The sequence below is a fragment of the Festucalex cinctus genome, chromosome 10, assembly GCF_051991245.1.
Source record: "Festucalex cinctus isolate MCC-2025b chromosome 10, RoL_Fcin_1.0, whole genome shotgun sequence".
NCBI lineage: Eukaryota > Metazoa > Chordata > Actinopteri > Syngnathiformes > Syngnathidae > Festucalex > Festucalex cinctus.
Genome location: NC_135420.1, coordinates 23752528 through 23768409, shown reverse-complemented (window position 1 = coordinate 23768409; position 15882 = coordinate 23752528). Strand labels below are relative to the sequence as shown.

General features: G+C 39.9%; 1 protein-coding gene across 5 annotated transcripts in view; it reads right to left on the bottom strand.

Annotated features, from left to right (window-relative positions):
• farp2 (FERM, RhoGEF and pleckstrin domain protein 2) overlaps positions 1 to 15672 on the bottom strand; it is a 30382-nt gene extending 14710 nt beyond the window's left edge. For 3 of the 5 annotated variants that reach the window (XR_013285209.1, XM_077533170.1, XM_077533171.1), the window contains exons 1-13: positions 15367 to 15672; positions 14112 to 14350; positions 5320 to 5424; positions 5021 to 5063; positions 4866 to 4944; positions 4630 to 4727; positions 4313 to 4427; positions 2470 to 2617; positions 2299 to 2394; positions 2065 to 2228; positions 1867 to 1935; positions 1716 to 1773; positions 218 to 461 (exon numbers count right to left, since the gene is read on the bottom strand). Coding sequence is in view for 4 of the 5 variants with exons in the window: in XM_077533170.1 (XP_077389296.1) it covers positions 218 to 461; positions 1716 to 1773; positions 1867 to 1935; positions 2065 to 2228; positions 2299 to 2394; positions 2470 to 2617; positions 4313 to 4427; positions 4630 to 4727; positions 4866 to 4944; positions 5021 to 5063; positions 5320 to 5424; positions 14112 to 14327 (1435 nt within the window). In the remaining variant the exon portion in view is untranslated. The remainder of the gene's footprint in view (positions 1 to 217; positions 462 to 1715; positions 1774 to 1866; positions 1936 to 2064; positions 2229 to 2298; positions 2395 to 2469; positions 2618 to 4312; positions 4428 to 4629; positions 4728 to 4865; positions 4945 to 5020; positions 5064 to 5319; positions 5425 to 14111; positions 14351 to 15366) is intronic. The other 2 variants (XM_077533167.1, XM_077533169.1) reach the window with 2 other exon arrangements.
• Between the last annotated feature and the right edge of the window lie 210 nt (positions 15673 to 15882).

The following is a 15882-nucleotide window of genomic DNA, read 5'->3' as shown; positions in this document are numbered from 1 at the left end:
GGATCGTCGTCTATAAACTCCTCGGTGATGCGCAGCGGCGAGAACATTTGTTTGGTTCGCAAAAGCTCGGCCTCGAAAGCCTCGGGGGTGAGAACCCCTTTCCTGCCTGCCCACCTACCAAAAGGTTTAGTACCCTCATTTTTGGCCGCATGTGACTGCGTGGTGCCACCTTCTACACACACAAACGCGGGGCTGAAGCGGGCGGTGGTGGGAGCACCTGGAAAAGAGTAGTGAGTCGGGGGATTGGCGCCGTTCACGACTTCTTCCTTCGGGGGGATGTGAGGCTGCTGCTGCTGTTGAGGGGACGCCGGCGACATGGCGGGTGAAGGTGGCTGCTGCTGATGGTGGTAAGCTGAGGGGTCTTTTCGCGGGCTGATGCTGGAGTTGTGCGGCGAATGGAAGGGCACCGAGGACGAGGGAGGGGAGCACGGCGTCCGGAGACGCTCGTTGAACGACAAGCTCTGCGACCACAACAAAGCACCGTGACGACCAATGGAAATACAGTAGGTACACATTCTCATCTGCTTCGATCTGCCTTTACCTTCAATATAATGAAGCTCAGTTTCGGAACAGTTCCAGTAACTTATAGTTCTTGTTACCAGATGTCAGATAGCATAAGTATTGTATGCATACTGGAGCCAAATAAATAACAAAAAAATCTGCCTGGTTTCATATAATATTTGAACATTGTGATGAACGAAACAGTGTGTTAGTGTTAGTTTAATGTCAAGTCAAATCATCTTTATTTATATGCAGCATCCAATTCATTTTCTTCTACCTTTCATCTTCCATTTTTGGATTTTTTGTTATTACCGTTGTCATTTTTCATACATTTTTAGACTTTTCTGCCTTTCTGTCAAATTTCTAAAAATTCTTGGCAACTTTATAGATATATGTTAATTTTCTTCCTTTTCCTTTTTTGGACATCCTATGGCTATTTTTTGACAATTTTTCCGACTTTTGTGCTATCAATTTTCTGACATTTTTGGCAACTTTGTGGCCATTTTATGGTAATTTTCTGGATTTCTTTAGTTTTTGGATATTTTATAATTACTTCTTGAACGTTTTTCTTTTCTGCCTTTAAAAAAAATAACATTTTTTATTATTATTATTATTTTAATTCCAAAGACATTTCAATGTATTTTTCTGCTTTTCTTTTTGGACATTTTATGGTTACTTTTTTCAACATTTTATTTTCTGACTTTTTCTCTTTTTTTTTTCTTCTTTTTTTTTTTTTACATTCAATTCACTGACATTTTTGGCAATTTCATGGACATCTTATGATAATTTTCTGCTTATACTCTTCCTTTTTGGATGTTATATGGTCACTTTTTTAACATTTTTAGGCAGTTTTTAAAACTTTAATCTATCTTTCATCTCTTTCTGACAATTATTTATTATTTAATCATTAATTAATTTATAGAATATTTTATCTAAAAAAATAAAAATCAACATGTAAGTTTTTTTTTTTTTTTTTTTTTTTTTTTTTTTTTAAGACATCCACGGGAAGCCACAGCAGAGGGACTAAAGAGCCAGAACTCCAGAACTCTCCAGAACTGCAGGTTGCAGACTCCTGAACTAGCACTTTGAAAAACTTTATCTTTGTAAAGGCAGATAATGTGATCAATCTCATAACAGTAGCTGTACCTAATATTCTGGCTACAAACTGCATGTAAAAATCAAATTTAAAAACAGAGCAAAATTGACAAACTGACCTGTTTTGGCACATCTATGGTGAAGGAGCGAGACGACGTCTGGATTTTACTGTTCCTCCTGCAAAATCAGAGATATTATCAAGACAATGTGAAGTCATTTGATAACCAAAATTTACGTAAACTAATTAGTTAAATTCAAATTAACACACACCTCTGATACGGTGTTCTCTTGGATCCATTTTCCCTCACATACTCCACAAGCTGCTTCTGTGTCCTCCCACTGAAAAGAACAAACTACAATCAATAACTTGAAAAGTTTGTTTGCACACCGTCATCATTGCTGGATGACCAAATAGGTTTCACCAGGGCCTTAGCGAAAGGTAGCATTAAAATACTAATCAAAGCACACCTGTATCGGAAAGAAGAGCCTCTAGTGAAAAGTAGGGTCTTGGGTTTTGGCTGGGGTTGGTCAAAAAGACGGAAAAAGGAGTGATATTCCACACAGATCTTCCAGAAGACCTTGCACTGGTCCCTGCTGCCCATCATGAACTCAAGAGTGTCTTGATGTGGGCCCTGGAACCACAAGAGAGACCGCATCCGTCGCATCTGATCCGAGATCAGTTATCTGAGCTTTCATACGTACATGGACTTCTGGGTGGAGCTTGATCAGGAAGCGCTTCCGCTTGAAGCTCAGCTTGCGAATTTTGGACCAATTGAAGGTGTTAATTTTGGTGTGGCCCTGAAAAGGAGCCCGGGTGTATTCAGGCGGGAGTTTCGCAACAGCATGCGACAGTGAGCATCAACGGAAGATCACCTGAAAGACCTGAAGGCCCATGTGAGCCACGGCCAGGTTGATCTTGGTGCCTTCTCGGTCGGCCGCCGGGTGGAAGCGCACGCCGTACATCTCCAGCTTGCGAGCAATCTCTAAGATTTGGAAGTCTGATTCGGCGGGGGTCTGGCCACTGCAGGGGGTCAACAAACAAAGATTTTTTTGACACACGCCGGCATTGATCACATTGGACTGTAATAACAAACGGAGCGTTGCAAGGCTCAACCAAAATGGGGAAACCCACTGCTCAATTTCAGACATAGATGCTTGACATTGTTCAGTCATGGACGAAACGTCCCATCCAATTTCATGTGAGTGCAGTAAAACTGGTGTCAGGGGCAGCTGTTTTCTAATGGCTGTTTGCTAATCAGTTCCAGATTGGTGCTCAACAAGACTATGCTGACTTCCAGGATTTCATATTAAAAAAATAAAAATAAATAAATAAATAATAAATAAATAAAAAGAAGTGATTACAAGCATGTTAGAAGGACATATCCATCCAATCATCACTGCATTCTAATTTGGGTGATCCGTTAAGCAGTTAAATCTCCTTAGGGCCCTTCCCCTGCTGCCCTACTGGCCTTAAGGCTAATAGAGCGAGGACAGAGAGGGAGACGGAGGACGAGGGGGATTAGGCTGCTTGTACGCAAGCGAGGGGAGAGATTAGTAAACTAGTGCAGAGTGTTGAGGGGAAAAAAAACAAAAAACAACCCTGTTGGAGGAGAATATTGGGAAAAGTGCAAATATGCACTCTTTACTAACTAAAGATGGCAAATTCGGCCACTGCATAGAGTAAAAAAATTCAAATAAATAACTAAAAATAAATACATAAAATATATGATATGTGTAAACGTAATATATAACTAAATCACATACAAAGTATGTACATACACATCATTAGTCTTTTTTTATTTAAAGAGCAAATATGTATTAATTTAAAAATAAATTAGTGCTGCACTATCGAATATTTTTAGAATCTGTTTATTCTGATTCATTTTAGTTTTGCATTAAAGTGCATTACAAAAAAAAATAAAAAATAAATTTTCCCTGATTACTGTTTATTAACCAGTGAGTGGCGTTTATTTTGTACTTCACAAAGGGAGATTGATGTTGTCCTATATTGCCGGTTCGGTCATTGTTTTGCAAAGTAAAAAAAAAAAAAAAGAAGTTTGCAAATGTCTTATTTTGATTAATCAAAGAAGATGATCAGTCTTCTTTCATGAAGGACTACACAGAGTACTACAGAAATCAGTGAACTATTCCTGTTGATATGCTGAAATCAGAGGATTTGGACAATTTTCATTAAAAAAAAATAGCTCCAAACAATTGTTCTATTATTAAAAATGTTGTCGATTTTGATAATCGATTACTCGTTTAATTTTGACAGCTTTAGGATAAATGAAATAATGTATACATACACACAAAACCGCTAAGGTCACTCAAAGTAAAAATAAACCATAAAAAAAATGTGTATCTTATAAAAATGAAATTAAAATACAGGAATAAATCAGATACACTACTAAATACATCTAGATCTTTTTAAAAGATAAATCCAAAGAAAACAAACAAACTAAATGCAAGAGTTAAAAAAAAAATAAAAAAAAATAAAGGTAATTCGTAACACGGAATATTGTAAAGAAAAATACATATGTAATACAAATTAAGTATAAAAATATGAATCATATAATACAAATAAGTTAACATATTTTAAAAGCATAACTGAAAAGTTAACATTCAAAACTTCAACATGCTTTCACAGCAAAGTAAAAGAAAACTGGTACAGCCATGTAAGCTTTAAGGGGTCACCAGCAGGAGGGCAAACACTTACAGGTGTCTGCGGTGGAAGTCTACAATGGCCTCCAGGACCTTCTCTTGGTACGGCAGCAGCTTATTGTTCATCAGGAAGTCTCGGTCGGCGGCCGCGTCGTAGTCGCCGATCTCGGCTGGGGATAAAAGACAGGATGATTACGTTTCATATGTTCAAACAGAGACCATCGCAACATCAAGCCTTACAATCTACAATTCAGTGAATTTCATGTTTCAAGTCATCTTGAGCTGTTCAGCATTCCTACACAAATTGTATTCTCTACTTGCATCACGTATTCATGTCTACTTTAATGATAACCAAATGGTTTTCAAGTGTACATTGGACGAGGTGAGAGGCGAGGAGGGCTCCGGTGTTTTCTGTGCAGATCAAGCGTCCCTCCATCAAATCCCTTTTCATCTGCAGTGAGAACAAGTACCTACAAAAAAAAAGTAAAGAAATAATAAAACACAGGTTTAGTGTCAAAATAAGCAGCATCGGGTTGTGTGTACAATGATAAGTCAAGCCCAGATTTGGCTTGTTCATTGTTGTGATTTGTGAGTTTGTAATTTAGGACCTGGTGAACTCCTCCTGCAGCTGACCAGGGTCTGGGGGGAAGAATTTCACAGCCAGTCTAAACAGAGAATTTGCCGGTCCTGAAAAAACAAACAAAACATTAGATTAAACCGTATCCGGTGTTATTAAATTCATATTAATGTTATTCCAACTTACTTCTGACTTGCTTCACAATGAGTTTGGTGGGCTCCAGCCAAAGCTGAATGGACACAAACAGATAGTTGACTTTTAGATGACCACCAGCCTGGATTATACAGGCAAAAGTATTGGGACACATGCTACTAAGTCTTTTGGCTGGGCCATTTAAAAAAATTAAGCTTTTTGCATGACAAATACTTTACATTTCTTCTTCTCGTCAGCACCAAACCGTCAACTTTCAAGCCTTTGAGATGCTGTTTGCCTTTGACAGTTTATTCAAGGTGAGTGTGTGTGTATATGCACATCGATCTACACACCCAGTTCATCTGCATGCTCTGAAACTCCAGCCCAAAGTAATCACTCTCGATGAGGTTGCCTCTCAGAAACACCTCCGAGAGAAGATCCTGCCCGAAAGCTCTTGGCTGAAAGAACATGGGGGGGAGGGGGGTGGGGGAACAAATATTATTGTAATAATCTCACCCCTGTGTCAACATCACAAAAACAAAACTTCAACGTGTCTGATGAAGAGCAGTTTTGCATAACAGGTTTTCATCCAGAATCAACAATGGCTTCAATGGAAGAAGAGTTTTTAAATGGCCGAAATCAGACCTAACGCCATCAAACGTGTTGGGCGACTTGAAGGGATGAGGTGCAAAAGAGATGCTGTACTTCACAAATCTGGAACATTTTTGTAATGAAGTCAATGTAGACTTCATGAGAACACGAATGACTGTGTCGGCGGGTGTATAATTTGGTCTGAACTCTTGTTTGAAGTTGAAAATGGCTCTGGATCTTCTCCAAACCGAGCTGCCAATTTATGGGGAGCGAAAGCATGTTGATGGGGGATTATGTAAAATATCTGGCATGTGGCTAGCAGCTAAATTCTGAACAGCTCACTCAGAAATGCTTTTCGGTTATTCATAACTTTGTTGTCTAAATTCAAACTTGATGGGTGGGCGGCCACGACAGAGACCTAAGTATTTGCCTAACAGCTATTAAACAATCAATTTTCCATAACATACCCCGACAAGAAAATAAATGCTGTCTGCATTTGCTTCATGCATCCCTTCCCATCATTCCACTTTCCCCGACTTAGACAAGCAAGTAAATAACGACAAACGGTTTCACGTTTCCCATCAACGCGAGTAGGAAGCGTGGCCAAGTGTGGCTGCTGGCGGCCTTCTTCAGCGTTTATTTTCTCTGGGCCAACTAACTAATTACTACGTACTCGGCACACACGTCACTTGAGGTTTGGACATGTAGCAGGCAAAATTATAGCCTTAGACATCTGGTTGTAATGTAAAATAGTTTTTTTTTTTTTTTTTTTTTTAAACAAGACGGGTTTTTAAAAAGGAACTGGCCTACAATGTTGAAAGTAGTGCAAGTCAACTTGAGATGCAGTTTAGGTCCCGCATTTAACCAAAAAAATTACAAATGATTAGAGCTGACAACAGCTAATAAGTGTTGTAAAACTCATTTTTCCACAATGTGTCATTTCAGTCGATTCTAAACCAAAGAATCAAAATCTGATTATTACATATTTTCCACAAATCGTCTTTGACTCAACTCACAATCCAGACACGCTGCAATCCGGAGAAGCATTCGGAGGTGTTTCGTCTCACGTTACAACATTCTGCAAAGTTCACGGAGAGACCATGTCATGTAATCCAGTATCCACCAAAAAGCAGACCCAAGAATTTCCAGACACCACTTATGCGTAAGCACATTACACCTTTTCGGGGACAGACGTTTGAATACTATAGTGTGAAGGTTGACACTCTAAATGTCACCAGTTTGAAACCCCAAAATAAGTTACCCAATATCACACTGCCTAAACCGTTAAATTCCCAGATTGTTGTCCTGTGTGAGAAAGTGCAGTCCTCTGTCACCATATCGCAGTTCACTGTGTTGCAGATTATTGAATCATATCTGGCTAATTTTATAATCACAAATCATGTCATGCAACCTTGAAAAGCACCAATACAGTGACGAACGTGATGTTAGCAACTCCAAATGGATAAAAAGAATACCTGCACCTCATGTGCATATTTTGTATCGTTAGTCTGGATAAAACATTAAAAAAATATATAAACATTACAATGTAAATATATGGTTGTTACTTTACAGATTTTTTGTCTATTGTAGATTTCTGGAATGTCACCCAAAATTGAACAGAAAATGTAAGACAATTGAGCATTAAAAACTGCAGCAAAGCCAAAAACAATAAAAACAAGACACAAAAATGAGGGATCAAAATCTAGTTCTGTTGAACTACATCCTAATAATGTCCATGGGGAGGTCATTCCATAGTATAGAGTAGAGTGACAGAAAAAGCTTCCAAATTTCTGTTCAGACTTCGGTATTTCCAGGAACAGCTGGTCAGCTGACCTGAGGCAACGGGCACGAATGCATGCAAGGTTGGAGCAGCTCAGAGAGGTAAGGTGGGGTGACTAGGAACATTTCGAGACTTGAAAACAATAGCAGAATCTTAAAAATGAATTCTTGAGTGCACAGGCAGAGGTTCCAGAATGGGAGTTACGTGCTTCCTCAAACGTGGTTCAGTTAAGAGGCGAGCAACAGCATTTTGAACCAACTTGAGACATCTGACTCCAAAAGTAAAAGTGCATTCAATCTATCATGAAAACAGTAAGGGAAATATCCCCACTATAGTAAAAGGCACAAGTACATAGTTGATGATTTATACTAATGAGTGCGTGGGCTATGACCTAAAAAGCACATCTGGCCTGTGTAATTTCACGCAAATCCGACGCAGTGACGTGTCGAGAAGCGGCATGTCTCAGAGGTCGAGCGGTAAGGCGGGTTAGCGGGTCACGCAATCACGTTCAGAGAAAGTGGCGGCCGCGGATTAGTACAAAGCAGCTGTTCAGCTGGAAGATGCCATGTCTAGATGGTGTCTACAATCCAGGGTGGATCTTTCATCAACAAACCTCCGGGCTAGTAAGTGTTTATTGCACATACCTAGTAACCGTTAGCCAGCTCAAACAACCATAGCACACATTAATTTTACATGCGCAGGTGTTCAGGATGTGTGAGAACACAGTAGTAATCAGGATTAGACGCTAGTCTACTCAGTGCACCTGTGTAACCTAGATCAGGCCAAACCTTAGCGAGGTCCATCGGCGATATTGTTTAGTACACAGTCTAATGAAAGTTAAGGAAAGAAACAACTTGTCAGTGTGGGGTAGGAAAAAAAAACACACACAAGTAACTCAAAATACTGTAAAGATAGAAATAATAGCAAAACCAGAAATTAGCAAAAAAATAAAAAAATAAAAAAATAAATATATAAATAAAATAAATAATACTACATTTAAAAAAAAATACAACAAAAGTGCACTAACTACAAAAAAAAACAACTACTGAATAGAATTTGAGGGGGGGGGGGGGGGAAAAATACTAACTAAAATGTGACAAAAAACTAGGGAGAAAAATATTAGCAAAGGGTTAGCAATAGCACAGAATTATTGAATAAGCAAAAATGCTAAAACAGGAAAACAAAAATACAGTAGACTTGAGAAGAGTTTACTTTGATTAGATATTAGATACAACACTACATAGAAGGTATGTTAGCACTTCTAACGGGGTTTCCCATTATGTGTTAGCATTAAGCTAACTTTTAAATACACATAATCCCGCAAAAAAACAAAACAAAGATACTGTGCAACAATATATTACAAATAACAGGCATTTCAGTTTAACACATCCAACAGAGACACATCTAATTGGCCTTAAAAAAATAAAACATAAAATAAAATTAAAAAATAATAAAACACCTCACCAAACCAACAACCTTTCACTGTTCCTTGGTCTGCCTTTGGCACATTAATAGCAGCAGTTGCATATGCTAACATTAAACCCATTGCATAATCTACAACATCGCCGGAACGCTCTCTCTCTCTCCCTCAGTGGTTAAAATTCCTGACCCAAACTTCGCTTCCGTCCCCCTCCCCGTCGACCAACTCAAACTTTGCGCTCCCTCCTTCTCTTCCTTGTGCACGACTTGTGGTTGTCAACCTTGCTATTTATGTGCTTGTTTGCCTAAAAGCAGAGCCCGTCCACATCTAATGAATGCAGCGCCGTCTGTACGCGGCGAGGCTCCGCATGCGAGTGAAGGCCCAGCAGAGGGGCAAGGCTACACGCCGCATCAAAGGAGCCTGTGTTTCAGTGACCACAAGGCCCGGCTTTCTCCTGCACCGGCAGTGGGAGGGGCCACCGCGCAAGAACCACCACGCAAGCAAATGTCATCTTAAAAAGAAAATGGACATCGTGAAATAACCGATACATCAACACCTGATGCCAGTGATTCTCAGCCATATCATGGGGGAAGAAAAAAAACCCCCAAAACTTTACTGTACCACTGTATTTATGAATTAAGTTACGTTATGCATTTTAAATTGTATCAATCAGTAATAATAATTGTTATTTTCTTCTTCTAAGGGCCTCCCACCATCTACTGTTGGGTAAATATAGGAAATATTGGACACTATTTGGAGACATATGGTCAGTTGTATAGTCCTTTTAAGTAATTATAATCATACATCAATTTCAAGCAACATTCTACGCCACTTTTTCCAGTCTGAGGTCGAGAAATTCCCCAGTTTTCTGGAACGTGAACCGACGACAGCGCCTTCGCTCGACTGTCAGCATTGACACACCAGGCAAGGCCGTACTGCTTTTAGTGCGGCGAGCGCATCGGTTCACATGGACTGTGAGCCAGAGTACGACAAAATGTGCAAGGGAGGGCGGTCGCTTGAAAGGCCACAACCATTTCAAACATTCACCACTGCAATTTGGTGTCTATTCTTGTATACAGTGAGGAGGAAAAGGGCACAATCCTGGAATTTAAAAAAAAAAAGGGTTGCAGCTGTCCTCAGAGCAAGATCTAAACATTTGGAACAAGTTTCTGCTGGAAGTCAAGCATACATAGAAACGACGTTCTTGGCTCAACAGTGCTTCTATAGCTACAAAAGAGACAAGACCGACTCACGACGCCTCACACTGAATGAAGAGAGGCACTCAGAAGCCATCTTGTTTCTTGGCAGATTACCGTCTGTTGGACAGACACGCATACAGTGTATGTTTTCCTTTGCTGAACGATTTCCAGCTCGCTATGTCTGATGCTACATTCGAGGATGGTCGGAAGTCGGATATATCAGAGTTGGTTTTTCCTCAGTTCCGACCTGAAAGCGTTCGAGGCGAACGTAAACAACCAAAATGGCGGATAGTGATAAATTGTTTTTTATTTTGGTCCTCAAAACTAATTTTGACCTCTAGAAAACTTAACTTTTTGCAATTTTGCTTCAGCATTCCATACAGTTAAGTAGTTGACCGTATAATTTCATGCAGGGAGATAGCGGCAATACTGCCATGTAAGTTGTATTAGGTGGAGTTATGGCGAATATTTATGAATGAACAAAGCTATCTACTTTATATTCGAGTAAATTGACGTCACATTGTGGTCCACCGGTGAAGTCGGGGTTCTTTTTTATTTCCGACTTCTCAAGTGGAATTTCCGAGTTCAAGGGGGCGTTCCCGTACGCACTTCCCGGTTTGAACTCGGAAAAGTCCGACTTCCGACCATCCTCGAATGCAGCATAAGTTAACAGTTAGTTAGCGGGAGCTCGTGATCAGACAAGTGTGAAGTTAAATGGGAAGTCAACCCCCCTAAAAAATTCTTGACAATAATATGTTATAAGTGACCTCACTAGTCTAAACATGATGACATTCTGATTAATATTACATTTGTGGAATATGGGTTATGAAGCAAAATCCAGACGGTTTTGGCTATCTCAGGGGGCGGCCATTTTGCCACAACAACCAATCACAGCTCAGCTTCAGAAAACAGGTGAGCTGTGATTGGTGAGCTGTGATTGGTTGTTGCGTGAGCAACATTGGCATAATCTTCCATCGACAGCAAGTGTCAAAATGGCTGCCCACTGAGACGGACAAAAATGGCTGGATTTTTGCTTCATAAACTACTTGTAATATTCCACAAATGTACTATTAATCACAATGCCATGTTTAGACTAGTGAGGTCACATATAATACATTACTATCAAGAAATGTTTAAGGTTGACCACCACTTTAAACACCCGAGACTCAAAGCTCAGGCCACTTTGCATCAAAAGCAATTGTTGCTGTCCTACAACATTGTGAAGCACACTCCAGACTACGTTTACAATTACGGTTTCTGAAAGAGTCAGATTAACCCGTTTACATGCGCAAGTATACACAGTTACTCTCATAGGCATGTTGTGATCGATCCGCATCTAAACCGCGACACACGGGCAACACGCCGCGCTGAGTCCAAAATTTGCCATGTTTACTTATCTCTGCTTGTGTCTTTCCGGTGGGTAGCTCACAAGACACAGCAGATACAAGTACTTCCCTGTGCCCAAAAGACCAAGATTCTTTGTGGATAAAGCATGTGCACAACACAAACCAAAGATCTTTTCAAACGAGGCATTACAAACATGTTTATATGGCCAACTATTGGGTTTCGAAAGCTGCATGAAAGCACACTACGGACACGGCAAACACCACACTTAGGCGACGTTTGTTTGTCTAAATAAGCACAGCTGAACACGTAAATGCCGGCAACACCGTTACAATCAATTCGTCAGGAAGACAGTGTGAAAGGGGCTTAGATGCAGTGGTTTGTCAACAAAGCAAGCTTGTTTTCACACTGCCTGGTGAAGTTTTCCTTGCTTGCTGTCCTGCGCACAAGGTACCAATGTGGGACATGGATCAGCCCTCTCTCACCCAACATCTGGATTTTGGCCTGTTTTAGTGCCGCTTCTCTTATCCCACTTACCACCTAAACTGACTTTTTCACAGCTCACTGTACTGTGTCAAGCATACCGATAGAGGAAGTTAAATTTGTTAGCATCTAACTTTATATTATTGGTGGAAAGCCAGTGTATGAAGTTTAGCAACCCACTCACTGCCTACCACCCCCTTTGTGTCAAAAACATTTGTTGCTGACATTGACGCACATTTAATTATCAGAAGGCAATGCATGAATCTGCAACAGCTGAGTAAACAATCTGCTGCATTAAAGGCACAGGCAAGTAAATGTTGGCTCTACCGTTACACCTCTGATGCCCTGGTGTCGGAAAGGCAGTTTAAAAGGGGCTACAGAACTGCCGTTTGAAACGTTGACCATGTTATCTTGTAGGGGTGTTAAAAAAAAAAAAAAAACGATTCGGCGATATATCGCGATACTCGAATCGATTCAATAAAATAAAAAAAAATCACATAAAAGATTTTTTTTTTTTTTTTTTTAAAGAGCTCAGAATTGTTCATTCGGTAGTCTTACTGATTCAACGTCTTATCATCATTGCCTTTTTTTTTTTTTTTTTGTGTGTGTGAATCGATTTTTAATCTTCCATTTTTAATGGAAAAATATTCAACAAAACGTCTGACTTCGGGTTAGGATTCGCACCTTGAGCATGGAAGAATGTTATATGAACGGAACATTAAGCCTTAATATTTTATTTTAATGCTGTTCAAACATGAAACAGATTACAACCTCTATAAGACTGAAATTTCAGATAAATAAATAATACATTTTCATATAAATCTTACACTCTACAAGCTTACTGATGAGTATTTTCTAAATTTGAATGAAAAAAAATCGCAACAATCGACTTATAAATTCGTATCGGGATTAATCGGTATCGAATCGAATCGTGACCTGTGAATCGTGATACGAATCGAATCGTCAGGTACTAGGCAATTCACACCCCTATTATCTTGTGTGTTTGTCAAACACACGTCAGCGAAATGCACTTGGGACAACAAATGTGTTTTTTGCATATGGACACAGATGTTTTCTTACACGGGCATTGGGAAAAATAAACCTTCTTTAAACAAATCGTAGAACATGCGGGTCAAGTCTAATCCATCTCAAGTTTTCCAAAAAAAAATAAAATAAAAAAATCCTTCAACTCTGTATGGACCTACTTTGAAACAAATTAAACTTGACTATTAGTTACAGGGTTTGAGACAACATATGGCGCCTTAGATTATAAAATGTCCGTCTCAGCAGTGCACCAGAGAATCCTAACTGCTGAGGCTACTTGAGGATTTATTAGGGTGCAGTATTTAATTACACAACGTCATCAGTGAGTCTTGAATGCTTCTTTCACGCCGGTGATTTAACACCGCCCTGACTTAAAAAGACAGGAAAGAGGCTCATTTCTATTGGCTTCCTTATTGCTTCCTATGTGAATGACTGCAGCAGCAAGTTGGCAGGCCGACAGCAGGGAAACAGGAAAGCACATCAATGGCGACTTCCCTCTAAAGTTACGAACAAGACCAAGATCTTCCAATTTATTGTTTTGAATTTAATTATTGAATTAAAAGTGTTCAATTCTGTTGAACAGTGGTAAGATGCCTGAATAATTGCCCATTACAAGATGTTTTTATTTGACGAGTTAGTGCTATTTTGTCAAAACTAGAGCCACGCCTACTCGCAGACCGCCTATCACTGCATTGTTCAATGATGCGTTTCTTAACAATGCAAAACCAACCAACTGGTCAACAAAAGTTTTCATTGCAGAAACTACTAAGCGTCATACCCGTTTTGATGCAGCTGCTGTCACCCAAATTAGCCTCTTGGAAGCTTAACACATTTAAACTTGTACCCTAAACAAAAATAATCACCTTTAACATCGACCCACAAATAACAAAAAACAAATCTGATTTTTTTTTCCTGCCATTGCTGCACCTGAGTGGACATTGTATTGTAAACATGACTCAGCAGTGATTATTTTCGAGCTAATCATTACACAGCAAAAAGCCATTTGGACTTACAGACACTAAACTCATCAGATTGAGAAAACAATACATCGAATTACTATCCAATCACAAGAGTTGATGTCCTCAGGAAAGACAATAAGTCAAACTTAAAAGGAACGCGCCAACCTGGTAAATACAACAACATAAGAAGGGACGGGATTTTCGCGGCAAAGCCACATTGCAGCTGTCACCAAAACACAAACCGGGTCAACCGTGGCCCTGCTGTGCACGGCTAACTAACAGAAGACTTATCCCAGCGTGCCAAGAAGGCGAAAGAAACACTCACGTCTAAATGGAAGAACTCCAGGGATTCGTCCAGACCCTGAACACGGACCTGAAGCCCCCGACCTGGACCCTTGGCGGCGGGGGTGCCTGCGACCACAACCACGTTGGTGCTGAGGCTCTGGCCTGGCTCCAATGTGCTGATGCCTGGGTTGAACTGGGCACCCAGTCTCGTGCCCGGGGTCTGCAGGACCCGGTAGGACCCCTCTATTTCCCCCATGACTGCACCCAAGCAAGCAGCTCCTTTGAGAAAAGGAAAACAAAAGTGAGGGAAAAAAAACATGATTACAAAAACAAAAAAAACAAAAACGGTGACAGATGTGGATGTTGATAGACATGTCATGACAATTACAGTATATCGACTATTCGTTTGAGCACTAAAATACATGGATAGGTGTTTTTCAGCCAATAGTTTTTAGCTATGCCTTGCGAGTCAGTGCATTTGTGAAAGGCAAATCCCGAATCATTGAGAACTGACTGTACACACATTAAAAAAAAACAAAAAACAAAAAACATCTCTATATATTATCATCAAGTCAAATACGCAAAGCAAATTGCTAATAGGAAATTCTACTTTTAAGTCAGGGTTAAGCCTCGGACATCAGGTGCATTTTTTTTTTCCAAATCAAGTTAATTTTATTGTATTTAATGTACTATTTATTTTTAAGAATAGGCCTACTGTTATAAGTTGAGTTTGGAAGCATGGTGTGGGGTATACCGTATTTGGTTTAAACTATCAATATAGGCAATTATGAACAGAATTTTTGCTATTAGTGACTAAATTTACTATGATTTTATATGACTAATTGGAGTTCATGCTATGTGGCTCACTATCTGTACTTCATCCATTTTACAGCTGTACTCACAAATCTCAATTGAAAATTACATGCATTTCAACATTTCTCATATTACAACGTAACTCATATTACACCATTAATGTGACATCCTAGTTTGCAAGCGAAAAAGTTAATGTCCTCCTGAATGTTAAAAATACATAAATATTGGCTTTTAAAAAACGCTTCGGTAGGTCACAGTCCCATCGGCCATTGTTTAAAAACGAGCCAAACAAGTTAAAATGTCATATTCGAACCGGGGGAAAAAGTTTAACGTGGCGTTGTTGTTTTGTTTTGTTTTTTTCCCCGGCTGCATAAGTGTGAGCTCGAACCCGCAAGTTTTTAGCGAACTTGACAGTGACATAAATGTGACGCAGCACAAAATAAAATAAGAATGACTTTGTTTTGAGGGAAAAGGCCACTTACCGTTGGGGTTGGTGCCGAAAGAAGGCAGTAAAAGTTTGTGATCTTAAAGAGGGGACTACTAGCACTCGTCCCAACCATGGCCCCAGGCCCGTCGTCCATAGTAAGTGCGCACCCGACGCCGCGTTCTGATTGGTTGCGGCGCCCCAACTCAGACTCTTATTGGCTGATATGTGGCGACTGGATTGCTAACCCATTTGACCGCCTCCCTTCTCATTCTGAGTAGGGTTACACTCTTGGCTCAAATTAGCCTTGATGGACGCCAGGGATTAGCATGCCTCCAAACAATGTTGGTAAATTATATAAATATATTTTAAAAAGTACCCCCTACCCTCCCCCCTTTCATGCTTCCAAACAAATGCAGGACGTGTCGTTGATCTTGCCCCCCAGTCTCATGTCTTCAACTGGGTTAAAGTTCGCGGTGACATGCAAACAGGTTTTACGACAAATTTAGACACGTTGCTCCGAAGACATTACGTGGCAAGTTAACGACTATTTTCGTCATTCAAACGAATATGG